At 41.3% G+C, this 17,905-nt stretch overlaps 1 protein-coding gene across 18 annotated transcripts in view; it reads left to right on the top strand.

Annotated features, from left to right (window-relative positions):
* The first annotated feature begins 411 nt into the window (after positions 1–411).
* Positions 412–17,905, top strand: part of GPM6A (glycoprotein M6A) — a 335,818-nt gene continuing 318,324 nt past the window's right edge. For 3 of the 18 annotated variants that reach the window (XM_065596664.1, XM_065596656.1, XM_065596675.1), the window contains exon 1: positions 636–717. Coding sequence is in view for 1 of the 18 variants with exons in the window: in XM_008163109.4 (XP_008161331.1) it covers positions 714–717 (4 nt within the window). In the remaining 17 variants the exon portion in view is untranslated. Of the gene's footprint in view, positions 718–2,087; positions 2,233–17,905 lie in introns of those variants that run through there. The other 15 variants (XM_065596671.1, XM_065596666.1, XM_065596658.1 and 12 more) reach the window with 13 other exon arrangements.

Raw genomic sequence — 17,905 nt, 5'->3', positions numbered from 1 at the left:
GACTATGTATTGTTTATGCTACACTTAGTTCCAGTGCCAGAGGGGTCAAGTATCAGGGGTTAGCTGTGTTAGTCTGTATCTACAAAAACAACAAGGAGTCTGGTGGCACCTTAAAGACTAACAGATTTATTTGGGCATAAGCTTTCGTGAGTAAAAACCTCACTTCTTCGGATGCATAGTGCATAGTGCACTATGCACTATGCATCCGAAGAAGTGAGGTTTTTACTCACGAAAGCTTATGCCCAAATAAATCTGTTAGTCTTTAAGGTGCCACCAGTGCCAGAGGGGTGACTAGTGCAAATTAGTGGGGAGCCAATGAATTTGCAGTTGATTAGAAGGAAAAGGCTGCGTGAGACCCTCACAATCTGCTCTCCCTCCCAACCCACCAGCAGAGAGGGGCTGGGGAGCACAGGGGCAGTTTAAGACCATGCCAAAGCCAGGAGGCTCAGCGCGTCCTTCTGGGTTGTTTAGACCCTGCCCCTTGCTTGTCCCCCCCGCAGGCTCTGGGAACAGTTTGGGGGCTGCGGGAAGCGAATGAATGAGGCAGGTGGAGAGGGGGAAGGGTTTCTGGGCCCGCCTCTGGCCTGCCGGCGCCCGGGGCGGGGGAAGCTGCCTGGGGCCGGGCGGAGGGGGTCAGTGGAAGCTGCCGCTCGTGTTAAAGAGGCCGGGAGGAGCGGCTCCGGGGCTGCTGCGAAGGAGTAGCGGAAAGAGTAATGGGTGAGTCACTATGGGATCCCCCCATCTCCTTCCCGGGCGAGCCCAGGCGCTCAGCGGCTGGTGCATGGCCGGGGGCTGCGCTCCGCTGCCATGGACGCTCTGCACCGAGTTTGACTTTGCGCGGAAACTTTGTGGAGCGGCGGGAGGGAAGGGACGCTGCTCGCGGCTCCCCTGCATCCCTCGCCCCGGGAAATCTCCGCCAGCGGGACCGGCGGGGCTGGCAGCGGGTTTGTTTCTGGGCAAAGCAGGTCGCGCCCTCTGGGCTCCTTACAGCTCACTTGTGAGCAAGCAGCAGCTTTAACTGGGCTGTAGTAGGTTGTTGTCTCAAATGTTGTTGCAGGCGCGGGGGGAGCTCAAAACGCCAAGGCAGAGGGGTGTGTGTGTGTGTGTGTGTGTGTGTCAAAGCTACTTCGGGTTGTTGTGTATTCATTTACCTGGGCGGCTGCTGAGCCCTCCCTGAGGGGTTGGGGAAATGCTGGCTCGGTGGCTCCTGCCAATTTTTGGTCCCGGCACCCCTAATTTCACTGCTTAAATGCTGAACAAGTCGAGCGTCTTCTGTCACAGCAAAAAAAAATCCTGTAGCCTGATTTCACAGTGCTGCAAAAACCGTCCTCTGACACCTGAATCCTGCCACGTTTTCGGCACAAACACAGAAACTGTCTTCAAAAGAGACACGTGCTGCTATTCCACCAAAACCAGATCTGGACCCAATACATCTTAGTATAAGAAAGCTGCAAAAACTCTAATTAGTCATCTGTAGCCTGCTGGATTTCACTGGCTGCACATCCTGCAGTTTTTCTTCCAAATACATAAGCAGTTTCTCCTTCTCCTCCTGGATCCTAACACATCCTGATATAACAGTGCTTTCAAAAAAGAGATGGGGGAAATGTACATGTCACAACTACTTAAAGTACTGTTGACTCCACAAATGATAGAAAAGAAGCATCTGAACTTGTTCTCTACCTAAGCAATGGAATTTCTGAAGTGGGGACCAAAAATGTCTGGATCCGGCCAGATCCAGGGTTTGCAGTAGGGGTGCATCATGACCTGGATTTTATTTGTGTAATAGTCTTAACTTGTTCTCTATTGGGCAGTAGACTTTGAATGAGGGGCCAGGACCAAAACTCAGAAGTATCTAGGTATATCCATCTTTTGTATCTTTTCCCTTTAAATCATGGGTAGCTGCTGAGTCCTTCCTGTGCTCCCACTGCCTGTCCTATCTTAACACCTCTCCACTTGGTACTTCTGCCTACCTGCTTCCAGCCATCTACCTCTGCTCCTTAATCCCCCACTGCCTCTTTCACCCTCCCTGCCACTTAGTGCCTTCCATCTCCAATTCTACCTTCTTGCTGCTTCTCTTCCCACTACCCAGTTTTCTCTCAGCTGCTCCTCTTTCCCCTTCACTTCTGTTTCCTCCCCTCAGAAAGTGTGAGCTGCTACCTTGCAGTCTAAGTATTATCCTGGGACTGAGCATAGTGTCATAACGTAACACATACTGCTGCAGGGAAAGCAGAGGTAAGTGACTTATCTCTGTTTGCAGTATTGTTGTAGTGTGTTGATCCTGGGATCTTAGAGAACCATAGTGGGGGAGGTAATATCTTTTACTGGATAAACCTCTGTTGATTAAAGAGACAAGTGTTCAAGCTTACACAGAACTTTTCTTCTTTCTTGTGTGAAGGAAGGGATAATGCCCATGAGCTGTGGGAATTTGGAGTATTCCAATGCCTTGCAAGACCTACACTCAATAGAAGTATGGAGGGTTATAAAGCAATTTGACTTGCATCTCACACAGAACTCTCATTTACTTTTTATTCATATGTCACCAGTACACTCACACTAGTAAGGCTATGAAACAACAGTATGCCAGCAAAAAATAACTTCCGTTAAATATGGTGTCATATTTGTCTTGTTCTCCTGATCACTGGGTTGTGTAATATCATTTTTATGTCTGACTCTCCTGTGGAGGCCAAAGCAATCGGTGAATATAACTCGTAATGGACCAGACTCTGAAATTGTGAGCTTCATCTTTGCAAATTGGGAAAAGTTATGGCTCTTACATGCAGTAAGGAGTATAGTAATACATTGTTTTATGGGAATCAAACAAAAAATGAATTCAGTGCAGTAGGGTGAAATCAAAGGGTGAAATCCTAGCCCCAGAGAAATCAATGGGAGGAAGGATTTAACTGAAATATTCTTGATTGTGAAGGGTGATCATTAGGGTCACACTTGAATTCTTTCCTTTCACTGGGGACTTGCTTAAAACCAGAAAATCCTGATATGAGATATCACAGGCAAAGAAAGACTGGATATGTTACAGAACTATAGTGATAGATAATATCTAGCATTGGGGCAGAAGCAGCGCCAGGGTTTTTGGCGCCCTAGGCGGCGGTCCTTCCGCACTCCTGGTCTTTGGGGCACTTCGGCGGTGGGTCCTGGAGCGAGTGAAGGACCTGCTGCAGAATTGCTGCCGAAGACCTGGCGCGCGGAAGGACCCCCCACCGCCAAATTGCCGCCAAGGGCGGCAAAATGCCGCCCCCCCCCAAATCCTGGTGCCCTAGGCAACCGCCTAGGTCGCCTAAATGGAAGCACCGGCCCTGCATTGGGGATTGGTCCTGCTTTGAGCAGGGGGTTGGATTAGATGACCTCCTGAGGTCCCTTCCAGCCCTGATGTTCTATGATTCTATGAAAAAAGAAGAACAGGAGGACTTGTGGCACCTTAGAGACTAACAAATTTGTTAGTCTCTAAGGTGCCACAAGTCCTCCTGTTCTTCTTTTTGCGGATACAGACTAACACGGCTGCTACTCTGAAACCTATGATTCTATGATTTACCTTATTTAAAAATATGTATACACTTTTATTTTCAATCAGATCTTTCAAGATCCAATTTAGGTAACAGCTACTGTTCTTCAACTCCTGTGATCAGAAAGAGTTGTCTGGATTACACAGCTCTTCTTTTCGTCTGCCATATATATATATATTTTTTTAGGTGTTTGTTCAACATGTGTTGGTGTGGGGGAGAAAAGCAAAACTTGTTTGGAACTTATTTTATATAAGTCTAATCACTGTATGGTTATGTCTTTTTTTCTTTTTCTTTTTTTTCCCCCATTCTACATAAGTTTTGTTCAGGCAGAAAGGCTTGAGCTGCATCCAAGCATATCCTGGAATTGGTATATGGCAAACTTGGAGTAATTGCTGACTGTTGACACTAACTGAGCTTTATGTTGCTCAATATAATTTTCTGAAATGTTGTTTATACAGAAATTTGAAGCAGGATTAGTTTTGTCACTGCATCAGACTTTTATCTAATCATCATCTGAGACTATGGAGGGACCAGCTATGTGACACTGAATTAATGGGAGTTTTTCTGTTGACTTCATTGGGAGTAGGATGCGGACCTTATTTCTTAATGATAAGTGAAACTTTTTTTGGTCTGGATTGTGCAAATACTCATATGTTTAACTATTCACAAAAATAGTTTCACTGAACTTGATGAGACTACTTAGGTACATAAAGTTACATGTGTGTAAGTGTTTGCAGGTTGGAGCCTCAGTAAATGTATAATTGTAACCATCATGAGCAGGGCATATGCCTACAGTATATAAACAAATTAAAACCCAATGAGTCATTTGAACACAATTAGAATAAATGGAGGACCCAGAAACCAATCTTATTATCTGAAATAAGTCTCATGAGAGACTGATTGTTGAATTTTAAACATAAGCTTTTATATTTAACTGAAGTTTTTTCTTGTTTGTAAAACATCTAGATAGCTTTCAAAACATGCAGTATATACATAAGAGACTGGAACATCTTTTAGCAATGTAGCTTGCGTGCAAATATTTGTGTTTTTAGCAATGTTTAGTATATCATGTTAATGTCATGTTTTGGCATGTGCATTATGTATAGGTTGGGTGCTACAATGTGTTTGAATGTAAGTTTTTTGGTAAACTATGAACATTTCTTATCAGCGAAGATGTTTGCAGATGTGACATTGATATTGGATTTTATTATTGTCTTTGATGTTTTACCTGTTTAAGAACTGTAGAATTAGGCCCCATTAGATCTTGCAGAGTTAGAAAGTTCCTGCCTTTACTGCTATGATTTGCTACAGAGAAGACACGATGATTCAACTAAAATGAGTGAATACAGTTTTAAAACGGGGGGCGGCACTGTCTATTTCTCTTTGTGGAGTGAAGCAGCCTGAAACTGCTAATGCAGTACCAGCCAAAATTGGCCATTATCTGCTGAAAGGGGTAAAGAGACTGCAAAAGCCTCATTCTGCCTTGTTCAGGGGATGATATGAATTGAGGATGGAGCCACAGGGATGACCACACTTCATTATCTCTCATCATGCTGTACAGAGCCTGCTGAAATTTACTTCATAAAATAACACATGCTGAAACAGCCTGCTCAGGTTTTGGTAAGTGGCCACACATGTCATGGCCACAGGTGAGTTTTCCTTGATTTAAGGATTTCATACAGTCAGAGGAGTGAGGCTAAGGAAATACTACTCCTATCTCTACAACGAGCTCTTGAATTTTTTGGTCACCCTTATACTACAAGGAACTTAATTATTCTATCACATCACCAGATGTGGTAGATGAAAACAGCAAGAGTTTTTAGTCTTGGATATTCTGCTGTAATTAAACATTTATTTAATTTCATTCCAGAACTAATTTTACAGACTAAAAGGGAACTCTATTAAGATACAAACCATTAGCAACCACCTCTTATTCATGTTTTTGAAAACAAACTATCCTGCCAATAAATTCAAAACAGAAATGTTTGAATTGTTATTGGAAAATTACTGAATAGGTGCATAAATGCAAAGTGAGAAAGCATGAAGTTATATTCTTTACACTGCATCAACAGATATGCTTATTCAGTACATGTGTAAAGACCAAAAGAGAAAGCATAATTGAATATCTGTAGACAGAGGGGGAAAAAAATCTTGTAATGACTGTTCATTAAAGTCCACAATTACTACTATTTTTATTTCAGAGCTGGGAATCAGACTCTTGGGAGTGGGGAAGGGGACTGGTGACAAGTTATCAATAAGGGACAGATCTGAAGTTCTTTACATAAACAAATCTCTTATTAAACTTAAAAGCAGTTATGTGCACGGAAAGGTTATGGTTCAGAAATAATCTGTGTTCAGTTAACTGTAAATGGTACCATACTGCTTGTTTTTGATACAACTGTATTTCTAGCTAACCAAATTCACCACCTGAAAGCAAATAATTTATTATCCAAATATATGATTATTACCGAACTAACATGGAACACCCTTTTAAAGTCATTATACTAAAATGTCTAATGATAAATGTTTGGTCGGTGGTAAGCTGCGACAACTGGGCTTTTTGTTCAAAACCTGCTCATTTTGCTGTTATCTCATCCTCCTTTTTTCTACCCTCAAAGTTGTTTCTTTTGTTCACCTGTTGTCTTGCCATAAAGCAAGATTGTAGGCTCTGAAACTCTGTGGGGAAGGGAGTTCCTTTTTAACCCATCTCTGCACAATGACTAGCCCAACAGGCTAATAAGGCCTCTGAGTGTTCCAATAATGCAAATAATAAGTTTGAGACCTAATTGGTTATTATTTGTAGTTATAATTAAAAGTGATGGAAAGTGTATGTTATGAGGTACAAGGGCTGTACCAAATCAAGTGCAAGGATTTATATATTGTTTAATGGAAATTATCATTCAGCTGCAAGTCAGTAATCGACACCATCTCTGCAGTCTGGCTGAGAGAATTACATTTCAGTCAAAAGTTTTTTGTGCCATTCCACACCAAGGACCATGTGCTTTCTTGCACTTGTGTGTGGAGTGTCCATTGATATTAATGAGTTGAATAAATTGCATGATGTCAGTATCGGGAATCCTTAGTTACAATCACTTGCCTAGAAACACTAAACTTTTGGGGTTGGAGCAGGAAATAGGATGTGATGAATAACTATGTCCTGATTACATCATCATCTCCTTAAGACTGAGCCTTTTCTTGCTCCATTTTGGGAGTGGAACCATTCTGCAGTCTACCCTTGGAGACTGGTGAATCTTAGCAGGCTCCAGAGTGTTCAGAATTTATTTATTTCTCATCCATTGAGTCTCACTGTCACTAGTCTAGTAGAACCAGTAATTTGTGAATCATGATAAATATCACATTTGTCCTACATCCTCCTCCTTTACACCTCTCTCCAGCATCATCCATAACATTATCATGGTGTACAGAAGACACATTCTAGGGAATAAAGCTGGGGTACTTGTGACCTTTAAAGCTCTGAATAGTCGGGCATCTAGTTATGAGAGTGCACTTCTCACCTTATAACCATAGCAGCAGTTGGCTGGGAGATTCTTGTTGCCCGCTCCTATCTTTGAATATTCTGTGACCATTGGCAAGTTCAGGGGCGGCTCTAGCTTTTTTGCTGCCTCAAGCACAGCAGGCAGGCGGCTTTCGGCGGCGCACCTGTGGGAGGTCCGCCGGTCCCGCGGCTTTGGTGTACCCGCCGCCGAATCCGCGGGACTGGCGGACCTCCCGCAGGCATGCTGCCGAAGGCTGCCTGACTGCTGCCCTTGCAGGGACTGGCAGGGCGCCCCCCGGGCACGCGCTTGGATCTCTGGTGCCTGGAGCTGCCGCTTGGCCAGATAGTCTCAATTAGAGGCCCTTGCCTTTGAAATTTGCTCCTCTTGGCAATGTGTTATCTTTTTCTGAGGCAAGGCCTGCTTATTTTGTGTATTATTTGGTTGACTGTTGGTTGATTCTTTTATAGTCGACTTATGTTTTAATTTCTGTAACTGTGCCAAATTGTTATAAAGGTAAGTTCTAAGGAAATAATCAAAGTACAAAGAAAGAGAGGAATGAAAGAAAGCTAACAGAGCATTGACATTCTAATGAATCAACTCGTGTTTTGTATGTCTTCCCAAACTGATCAACATTGGAGGCCATATTTTCATTAACTGTTTTGTGAGCCCCTAGCTCATAACACCTTCATAATAACAGAAAACATATTTTTCCTTTTTAAATATAGCCCTTTCCTTTACAGGGTAAGAATAGACACTCTGCTTCTGTACTTCTCCAGTCTCCTCCCAGAGAAATGAATCTTTATTCTGAACAGTTGTACTTAAGTCTGAAAGATATTTACTTCTGTTCTCTTGGCCACATCTAGAAACCCAATCAGACATAGTCTTTGACATAAATAAAAGTGACAATTGATATGCCTCAGGGGAAGATTATGGACTTAAAAATATTTCCTGTGAATAATTAATAGGATTTATTTGGTATTCTGTCCTGATTAAGTCATGAGCTTGATAGCATATTAGGAATGTGAGGCACTCTCAATTTGCGTATGCAACTCTGCAGACCCAAACCTCAGACAGTAATTTTCAATTTCTTAATATAAAGTGTTCTCCTCTCACCGGTTAGCAGAAGCTGAAGCTGCTATGTGACTATATTTCATATTTTGAATATTTTGTGACCAAGTAATTATATTACTTCAGTAATTTCTACTATTTCTACTTTCTTTGAAGTAAAATGTCTTTTCAAGAAGGAATAGCTAAACTAGAAGAGAAAATTTAAGTTGAGGTTTTTCTCTGGCGGTGGTGGTGGTTTGAATTACCAATGAAGACAAGCCTCAGAAAGGGAGTGAGTTAGGGTTGGACTATATACAGATTGTAGTAACGTGTTACTTATCTTGTTTTGAACAGAACATACACAGTCACATCTATTGGCTATCTTGACTGGGACAGGGAGAATCTATTTTTTAACAGAAGAACTGAATGGCTATTAGTGGAGATGTGGCTGTTCTACAATACAGGCCTGTATTAATCTTGATATTTAGTACTAAGTTACTAAATGGCACCTTCATTATTGATTTTGCAGATATAGCACTTTCTGAAAATTGATATAACTTGTCAATTTATTCATTTTTGTTGCATTGTCACTAACATTACTGGTATTAGTATCTGATGGTAGATACTAGAAATACTGATAGCACTTAGTGTCAATCAGTAATATGTGTTTAGGGATAGAGTCTAGTAGTGTGCTTAGTCTTAAATGTAACTTTGTGTTGGCCCGTAATACTGCTGGGGAACAGGAAGGGGCAGGATTAGCCTGGCTGCTGATTGGTGTGCAACTCTATCTGAATTCCTCCTAGGAACTCCTGCTACCAACATAGATAACAGGAAAAGTGATTGCGGGCAGATGGCTCTCACCATCACTTTTTTTTTTTTTAATAGTTGAATTTTTGAAAAGAGAATTTTTGTTGTTGTTGCTTTTGATGTAGATGCCTCATTGTGTAAAATGAGCATATTTGCCTCATTTTCAAAGTTTTAATTGTCATTTTAATGATGAGTTTTAAAGGTAGAGATTCATACATATTACTTGCGTACTTAGTGTATCTAGTGTACTTTGTTGGTTTGCTTTGGGAAGGCATTGGCAGTTTGAGCTGCACAATCCCACAAGTTAAATAGCACTTTTTCACCCTTTTTATTTTGATTTGAGCTCAGTGTTTGTTTGGCTTTATCTTTTTGCAAGGTAAAAACAACCCTAAATATATGTATTTTAAAAAGTTACCTCTAGCTGATTAATTTTTGGGCTCTTACTGTCTCAGTCATGTCTTATTTCTTGGCTTGTTTATTCATTTCATGTTAAATGTCTTTGTGTTAATGCTGTGATTGAGCAAGGTATCTCAATGGGTACTAAAATCTGTAGTTTCCAGAACTGCTGGAAAATGTGTGTGACTTAATAAATAACATTCATGTGTGGTTAGCTTTTTTCAGCTATAAATCTAAAGGAAAATTAATATATAATTTGGGAATCTAATCCCGAGCATAATTGAAAAATCACTGGTATTGTGGGTGTTAAGCATCCCTCAGAATCAGGCCATACAGTGGTTCCCCTTGGAATAGTTTGTGTAAGTTACGACTTTGGTTAGAAATAAGATTGCTGCTTAGAAAGTTATGGAAAATACAAGTTGTACTATTACAGACAAAGTATGGCTCCTTTGTGTTTAACTTTTGAAATCTCCTTACAGAGATTTACAATGGTCTGTTTGTTAGATCTCCGTCAAAACCTTGCTGGTATGTGAGATCAAAAAGGAATTTTTGTATCGATGTATAAATTTGCTCTGTGGGATTCTTGGCTTCACTGTACTTTCTTTGGTTCTAGTCTTAAGAGTCACTGTAGAAAAAGCACTTTTACTCAACAGAGCTGCTCCCTTTGTGTATTCTGTCAGTCAGCCTACAAGTGTGACACAAGTAAGTTTTTACTGCTTTTTACTTTTTGTTAGAGCATCGCAGCCCACACAGATAAGAGAGAGCTTTTTGTGTATCCCCATAATTGTTTAGCCCTGCAAATGAAATTTAGTAATCCGTTGCACCTCTTCAACTCCATTGAAAACAATGATGTTGCACAGGTGTCACTGAGGGTAAGAACTTCACTTAATGCTCATCCCAGTTTGAGTAAGCAAGGCTGCCAGTTAAGGATAAAATATCTTTGACATGTTGTCTATTCCTTGATACAAGGATGATGTCTGCCAGGGGAAAAATCATTGATGAGACTTAAGATGGCTGAGGAGTCTAGTTCATAGTTTACAGGTTACTTATTGGCTTAAAGCTGTAGTTCAAAGGAGGCTGCGTGACATCAAGAATCAGTGGCAGCAAGCAAAGGCCAGGGAGATCCAGAGTTTCGCTGTTCAACATGACATGAGAAACTTTTTTCAAGCAATGAAAGCCATCTACAGGCCAAGTTCAAATGGCACAATCCCTGTGTGATCCCAGGACAATTCCACTCTTCTCAAGGACAATGTGGCCCTCAAGCAATGTTGGAAGGAGCATTTTGAGACTCTCTTGAACCATGAATCTGAAGTCTCAGCTGCCACCATTGAGTTCATTCCTCAGCATCTAGTAATAGAACCTCTTGCTGTTCCCCCTCCCCATCTTCTGAGGAAGTTTGGTAGAAGTTTCAGGGTAGAAACAAAACGACGCCAGGCCCAGATGGCATTCCCATGGAGGTCTTCAAAGCTGGTAGAATAGCACTTGTGCAAAAACTTCATCAACTTCTTAATGAGGAAATTCTACCTGACCTCAAGAATGCCAATATTGTGACCATTTTAAGAAAGGGGACACATCAATGTGCAGGAATTACTGAGGTATTGCCCTCTTCTCCATTGTCGGGAAAATCCTTGCTTGCATCCCTTTGAACAGTCTCCTCCCTCTTGCCGAAGATGTCCTTCCAGAATCCCAATGTGGTTTCAGACTGTCTCAGGGCATCACCGACATGATTTTTGTTGCACGACAGAGCTAAGAGAAGTGTAGAGAACAATACCAGCCATTGTTTATGGCATTTATTGCCCTAACTAAGGCCTTTTGATTCTATCAATCGTGAAGCATTATGGAAGGTGCTGTCTAGGTTCAATTGTCCATTGAAGTTCATTTGTGATCTCCGGTTACTTTATGGGATGACTGCCACCATCCTCTGTATGGGTTGAAGATAGATCCGTTCACCATCTGTGCTGGTGTTAAGCTGTGTTACTGCTCAACCCTTTTTTCCATCTGTCTTGTCATGATCTTGATTTTTATTTGTGACTGCCTTTCTTCTGGAGTTGAGATTGAGTATTGCATGGACAGCCAGCTCTTCAATCTGTGACATCTTGTACATGTAAACTAAGCACATTTTATGGGGAAACATGGTAGGACAATAAATATCAAATCCTCTGAAGTCAGGTGCACAGTCAATTTTCAGAGTGGAACTGCAATTCACAGACCCTCCTTCTCATAATCCAAACCTGCTTATAGAAACATTTTAGTATTTGCAATCAGTAAGATGAAACTCTGGTCCCTTGTACAAAATCTGATTTGAAGTGGACCTTACATGTATGTGCTTTGGGGTAGAATCCCTTTCCTGTTCTCCACTTCCCCTTCAGAGGCAGAGTGTGGCGCACCTTTTGCAACCTGGATGTTACTGCAACCTAGGTTGTATAGTAATGGCTCTTGCCCACTGTGCTCCTCATTCCCCAAATTATGCAGGATGATTGTTCACTGGAGCCAAGGTCCTACAGCTTCACCACCAGTGCCCCGGTGTTTCAGTAAAGAGAGTTGTTACATACTGCACAGAAGCATGCACTCTTCTCCCAGTATGATTACATGCCCTAGCCTGCCCAGGGTACTGGAACCACACTATTTCTTCTGTGTTTTGAGCCCTTTTGGGTTGCAAAGAGGTCTACAGTTTTGGCCTATCATCCATCTCTCTCTCTCTCTCTCTCTCTCTCTCTCTCATATCTAAAATATTCCCATGGCAATATAATATTTAATGGCAATATTTAATCATGTAATCCATTGTTTCCAAAACTTTTCAGAGCTGAGCCCCTCTTCAGGAAAATGAAACCAATTGCCCCTTCCCTCTAAAACCCTGCCATCTGATGTTAAAGGGCTATCCAAAGTCAGTGGTCACTTGGAATAGATTGTATTGATCTTCATAATATGATGATTCCTCTTATTTCTTACAAATGTTGAGCAGTGAAATAGATAAGTATTAATATCTGAAATATAACAGAAATGAATGGAGCAGAAATAGCAAATGAATGGAGCAGTTCACATCTCAGCGCTTACTGTTTTAGACTCTCTGTACTCAAGGGCATATTGTTTCATCACATATGCTGATATCATGTTTCAATGTTTTCTTTGCAACCATAAGAGATAGTGACTTACTTTCTTTAAAAAAATGAAAGCTGGGACTCTGGAGAACAATTGAGGACAATAAAGGACCTTTACGCCCTGTGATGGGGTACATTCTACACTGTGAGAAAAATGCTGCTTTAATCCATTCACGTTTTTGTGTGCATACTTGACATTGCCTGCATAATTTTACACGAAAAGAGCAACTACTAAATTTTATTTTTATTTAATTTGTGCATGTTGTAAAATGTGTGTATAAATATCCATGGAGATTTGCCCATATAGTACACCATACAGTACTCTGTAGCCTTGGGGAACGCACCCTCAACTGTAAATCAAGAGGACATTAGTTTGAGTCTTGATTCTGCCTTGGACTGCTGTTAAAGGGTACATAACAAATGGAAATATTAAGCCAGACCGTGTAGCACTACAGTCAGGGGGTGCAACTATCATTGTTACATTTTACACATAAGGTAACTGAGCGTGTGCATGAGATGACTTCAGGCAGATCTGTGAATGGAATCCCATGCTCTGATATGACGACTCAAATCTCCTCCATGTTGCCAAACTGTCTCAGAAGAAATGGATTAAATTATGTGCTTATGTAACTCTCGCTAACCCAGTGTGGCTCTTTGCCATTCTCTAGTAGTGAGACAGAGGTTTGCATCTGCTACTACTGTCACGCTAATGGACCTGGTTCTTTAGTTCAAGTTTTTTAGAGGCTCATACCTTTCCAATCCAGAGATGCTAGGTTCGTTCCTTGCAGATGCCAAAACAGAGGCCCTTTGTCTTGGATGCTAGACTGACCACACTCTTCTCCAGAGGAAGGCACAGAACCCATTTTATGGAGTGTCTAGATTATTATCATCACAAAGATGTAGGAATTGGTATACCTGAAACTCCTTTTTTTTTGTTAAGAGTGAGGAAATTGAGGCTGGTAGCATGGGCCTACCCCTGTTTTTTTCGCCTTTTTCCTTTTTGCCTTTTTATTCCACAAAAATGATGATGATTTAGGGATAAGAACCCCCAATGCTGCTGCTCCTTCTCTTCCCTGATCTTTTTATATTTACCCAAAACAATACCAGTTCCTTGTGAAACTAGCCATGTTTCCTTCAAGACCCAGATATGAGAGGAAGTTGTATGATTAAAACTAAAGAAATTGATTTTGCTTTTACTTACATGTGTTATATATAATTCATTTCATATATAAAATGTAGGGTCACACTTTGTGACTAATCAGTTTCCTTTCTCCATTCCCTTTCCAAACTCTCCCTGTTGTGACTCTGAATACTGCTGATCACTTGGCTGAGAACCAGCTCAGGAAAATGTCACAGCAACTAGAACTAACCCCTCAACCTTCAGTTTTCTTGTTCACGGCACAAGTTTTTGTTTCTGTTGAACAAAACAAAACAACTCCTCTCATAAAACAAAAAACCTGAAAACGAATTAGCTTTTTTGCAAAAAGCTCAAACTGTTCTAATGGATACTATATAATAGTTAGGAATTGAGAGATAATTTTGGACTCCTGTTTTAAGGTTAACAATTTAATCAGCTAACACATTTTAATTCTGTGCTTGCATTATTCATAATCTTAAAAATACATGATTAAAACAAATGTGAATCTGCTTTTACAAGCAATTAGAAAACGTACATATTTCAGAGTAAGGATAATAATGCCTTCTTTCTCAGCCTACAGTAAAGGGATTTGAGTCTGCCTGGTGTGTAGTAAATAAAATGATAAAGCTTGCAGCTGGTATTCTAATAGCTCCAAAGATGTGTTTTATATTGCCTGGCTGGGTCTTGACAGATCGCTTGGATTAATAAAGCATTTGAAATAAGCACTCTGATCTGCTTAGACAAAAGAATTTATAAGCAGGAAAATATATTTACATGTAATTCAAACATATAACACATGCAGAATATGGGGAATATTACACAGTCCAAAAGAAAATGACAATAAGTTGTCAGTGGCTCTTTGTGACCTCTCGAATAGAACGTTTTCAGCATTAATATGAAATACAGGATAAAATTCAAATGTCAGTGGAAAACTAGGTTTAAAATCTGCATTGCTTGTCAAAGTATGAAGTGTGTGTATTTGACTCTTGCAAAATGAAAACAAGGTGATCCACTATAAGTACATGCAGAATAAGTAATTCTTACTTTTCCTGCCCATTCTGGTGCATTTCCCATTACATGAGCAGGATCAGAGCTTTATTTTGCACCATATATAGTTTGCGAATTTTATGTAGGTTCTTATAATGATACCCTTCCCCATAGTAACTGAGTGATTCTTGGGGGAGAGAAACCAGTGTCTGCGTTTGATTTGGTTAATTTTTGTCCCTACTTCTCTTTAAGTTGTTGGGGCTTTATATATATATATATATATATAAATTACTTCCACTTTCTTCTCTGTCTCTGCTCCGTCCCCTCCTCCTCCTAATCATCTTTCTCTACTATAGTCTTCTCTCATCCTTTTTGCTGGTTTCATTTGCAGCGGTGGGAAAACTAAGTTTTTTAAAAAAATGGGTTTTATATGCTGACCACAAATCTCATTGCTTTCAGAACATTCTAATCTTCTCCAGTAAAGTGTTCAAAGCCTTGGCCCTGTTGCTGAGAGAGCCCTGTCTCCTAACCTTATGAGCATCACATTTTTCTTGAGGAATGTAGCTCTTGGGCAAGGTCAACATCATGGGAGGGGAAAGAGCGAGGGGTGCTCTTAGGGTTTCTTCATAGAAGGCCTTGAAGACTAGCACCAAGACTGAATTTTATTTGGTATTCTGTGGGATACCAGTGAGGTGAGTACACTAGTGGGCTGATGTGTTCTTTGCTGCTGGTGTTGCTGAAGTAGCAGGATGCTGCATTCTGGATTAATTAGTTGTTTAAATATTGGAGTGCTCATCAGTAGTTATGATGAGTTGCAGTAACCCAGCTTGGAGGTCGTGAAGACATGATTGCCATGGAGTTTTGATAAAAGTCTCAACATCTATCATGCAACTTGATAGTATCGTATGTCTGAATTGCAACCTGTGTTAGCTTACACTATAGGCTTTTCTTCATGAAATGAGTTTAATCCAACAGTGAGTAGTTATTCTTATTTGTAATGTTTTGTGGTGCAAAAAATAAGAATATTACAGTGGTTAAAAACTGACTCACCTTATCTCTGTAGGGAGATGTGCCTCCTTCCCCTCCCCCAAGAGCATCCCAGTGCAAGAGGGCAAAGGTCTCACTGATACCTGGTAGCAAGTTTCAAATGGCCTGACCAGTCCAGTGTATCACAACTCAAAGGTGTCATATAAGCTATAAATAGCAAGCTAATAACATACCGATCATTAATATTATTATGTGGTGTGTGTATGGAAGACAAATTCAAAATTACCAACACATTGGAAATTATATTATCAAGGTGTGTTTGCCAGGCAGGGCTAAAGTTACTCCACCCTAGACAAAGGAAAGAGGTTCTGCCACCTGAAAGGCATCAACAAGGTATATTGAGACAATGGGAACAGAAATTGCGTAGAAGATAAACAGGACCATCAAGACAGCAGGGGGAGGTGATTGCAGGAAACAGCTGTTTTGCATTTTAACAAACACCGGGGCGGGGCGGGGGGGGAACAGCATGAAACTTCCTTCACCAAGAGACTCCATGTCACCTTCCTCATAGGTTGAATGAACTTTCCTTTGGGGGTAATCTTCAGAAGAATCAGTTTAAAAAGTCCACTGTACTTGGGATTATTTGCTCCTCTCTTTATAGTCATCTTTCGAAGAAGACAAAGGAGCAGAGCACTTTGGCTTTGTGGGAGTTTCTGACTAGATGGGTGGTCAGCCGCCTTGATGGCAAGGTAGATTGGTAAGGAAACTAACTTGATCAACGGATGTAGCTTGTTTTGGTAACTCCTAGCCTCTAGGAAGTGTTTTTTTTTTTTTACTTGTTTGCAACCATTTCTAACTCTATTTTTTTGTACTTGAACTCACTTAAAATCCTATCTCCTTTTTTAATAAACTTGTTTTACTTTTAATCTAAACCAACCCAGTGTGTGTTTGATTTAAAGTGATGTTAACTCCAGTTAATGTGCCAAGCTTCTGGGTATTGTACCTTTTGAAGGAACAAGCAAACGTTAGCCTCTCTCTGAATGGTCCAGGAGAGGGCTGAAGATAGCAGAGCACCTGATTTTGGGAAAGTTTGGGACTGGGGGTTTGTTAGGGTCATCTTGCCAGGTGTAGCCAGAATTCGGCTGACGTGTAACAAGCAAGCTGCTAGAATCAGAATTGCTGAGTTGGAGCTGCTTAAACCTCCGACACTCCATGCAGGCTTGTGCGATGGCTGGGGATGTCCAGACAAGAGAACATCAGCAGCAGAGCCGTTTGAGACGCTTAGGATTACAGGGCAGGCAGTGACACAATCTCTTGCTGGTTTTGCTTATATCCCAGAACCAGAGTTGCCAACTTTCACGTGGTAAATAAGCAACCTGACTTTCACAATAAGCCAAAAATCAAGCAAATCCCATTTCAAAACAAGGCCAAAATAAGCTAATCCTTAAGAACCCCAACGCTCTGTGACTAGATTCCCCCCCCCACCCCGGCCTGCAGTCTGGGACTGTGGTGAGCCCGCTGTGCACCCCTGACTCTCTCCTGCACTTGCCCCTGCTTTCCAGGAGCTGATAATTTAAAAGAAGCTACAAGCCAAAAATTAGCCAACAAGCAACTCACAAGCCAATGAAGCCAAAAACAAGCCCAATATCTGTGTTTTTTAGAGGGTTTGGCATGTCTGCCCAGAACATGACAACAGGCTTCGTGCCCCAGCTCTGAGTGGAGTTATTGATTTCTCTAACCGGAGTCATCCACTTTGGAGCAGCTATTTCAAGGATGGGGACAAAAATCAAGCAAATCCCATTTCAAAACAAGGCCAAAATAAGCTAATCCTTAAGAACCCCAACGCTCTGTGACTAGATTCCCCCCCCCACACCGGCCTGCAGTCTGGGACTGTGGTGAGCCTGCTGTGCACCCCTGACCCTCTCCTGCACTTGCCCCTGCTTTCCAGGAGCTGATAATTTAAAAGAAGCTACAAGCCAAAAATTAGCCAACAAGCAACTCACAAGCCAATGAAGCCAAAAACAAGCCCAATATCTGTGTTTTTTAGAGGGTTTGGCATGTCTGCCCAGAACATGACAACAGGCTTCGTGCCCCAGCTCTGAGTGGAGTTATTGATTTCTCTAACCGGAGTCATCCACTTTGGAGCAGCTATTTCAAGGATGGGGACAAAACATGCTGAAAACCCTGCTAATTGTGGCTGGCCCTTGTGTGGGTGGCCAGAGGAGGGCGCAATGAGTTGTGACAAAAAGGATACTCTCCTAATATCCTACTGCTTCACTCTCCCTTACAGAGTGACGATAGAAATGACTGTCTAGGGGCAGCAGTAGTTTCCATGAAGTATTCTGCATGGGATTAAGGGTGACTAATGAGATGAGAGTAGTTCAGTGTAAGCCAGCTAAAATTTAGTACTTGTTTGAGAATTTGGGGGGA

This window comes from Chrysemys picta, chromosome 5 (genome assembly GCF_011386835.1).
Source record: "Chrysemys picta bellii isolate R12L10 chromosome 5, ASM1138683v2, whole genome shotgun sequence".
NCBI classification, from domain to species: domain Eukaryota; kingdom Metazoa; phylum Chordata; order Testudines; family Emydidae; genus Chrysemys; species Chrysemys picta.
The sequence above is the reverse complement of the archived record's forward strand: the minus strand, read 5'-3'. Positions and strand labels throughout refer to the sequence as shown.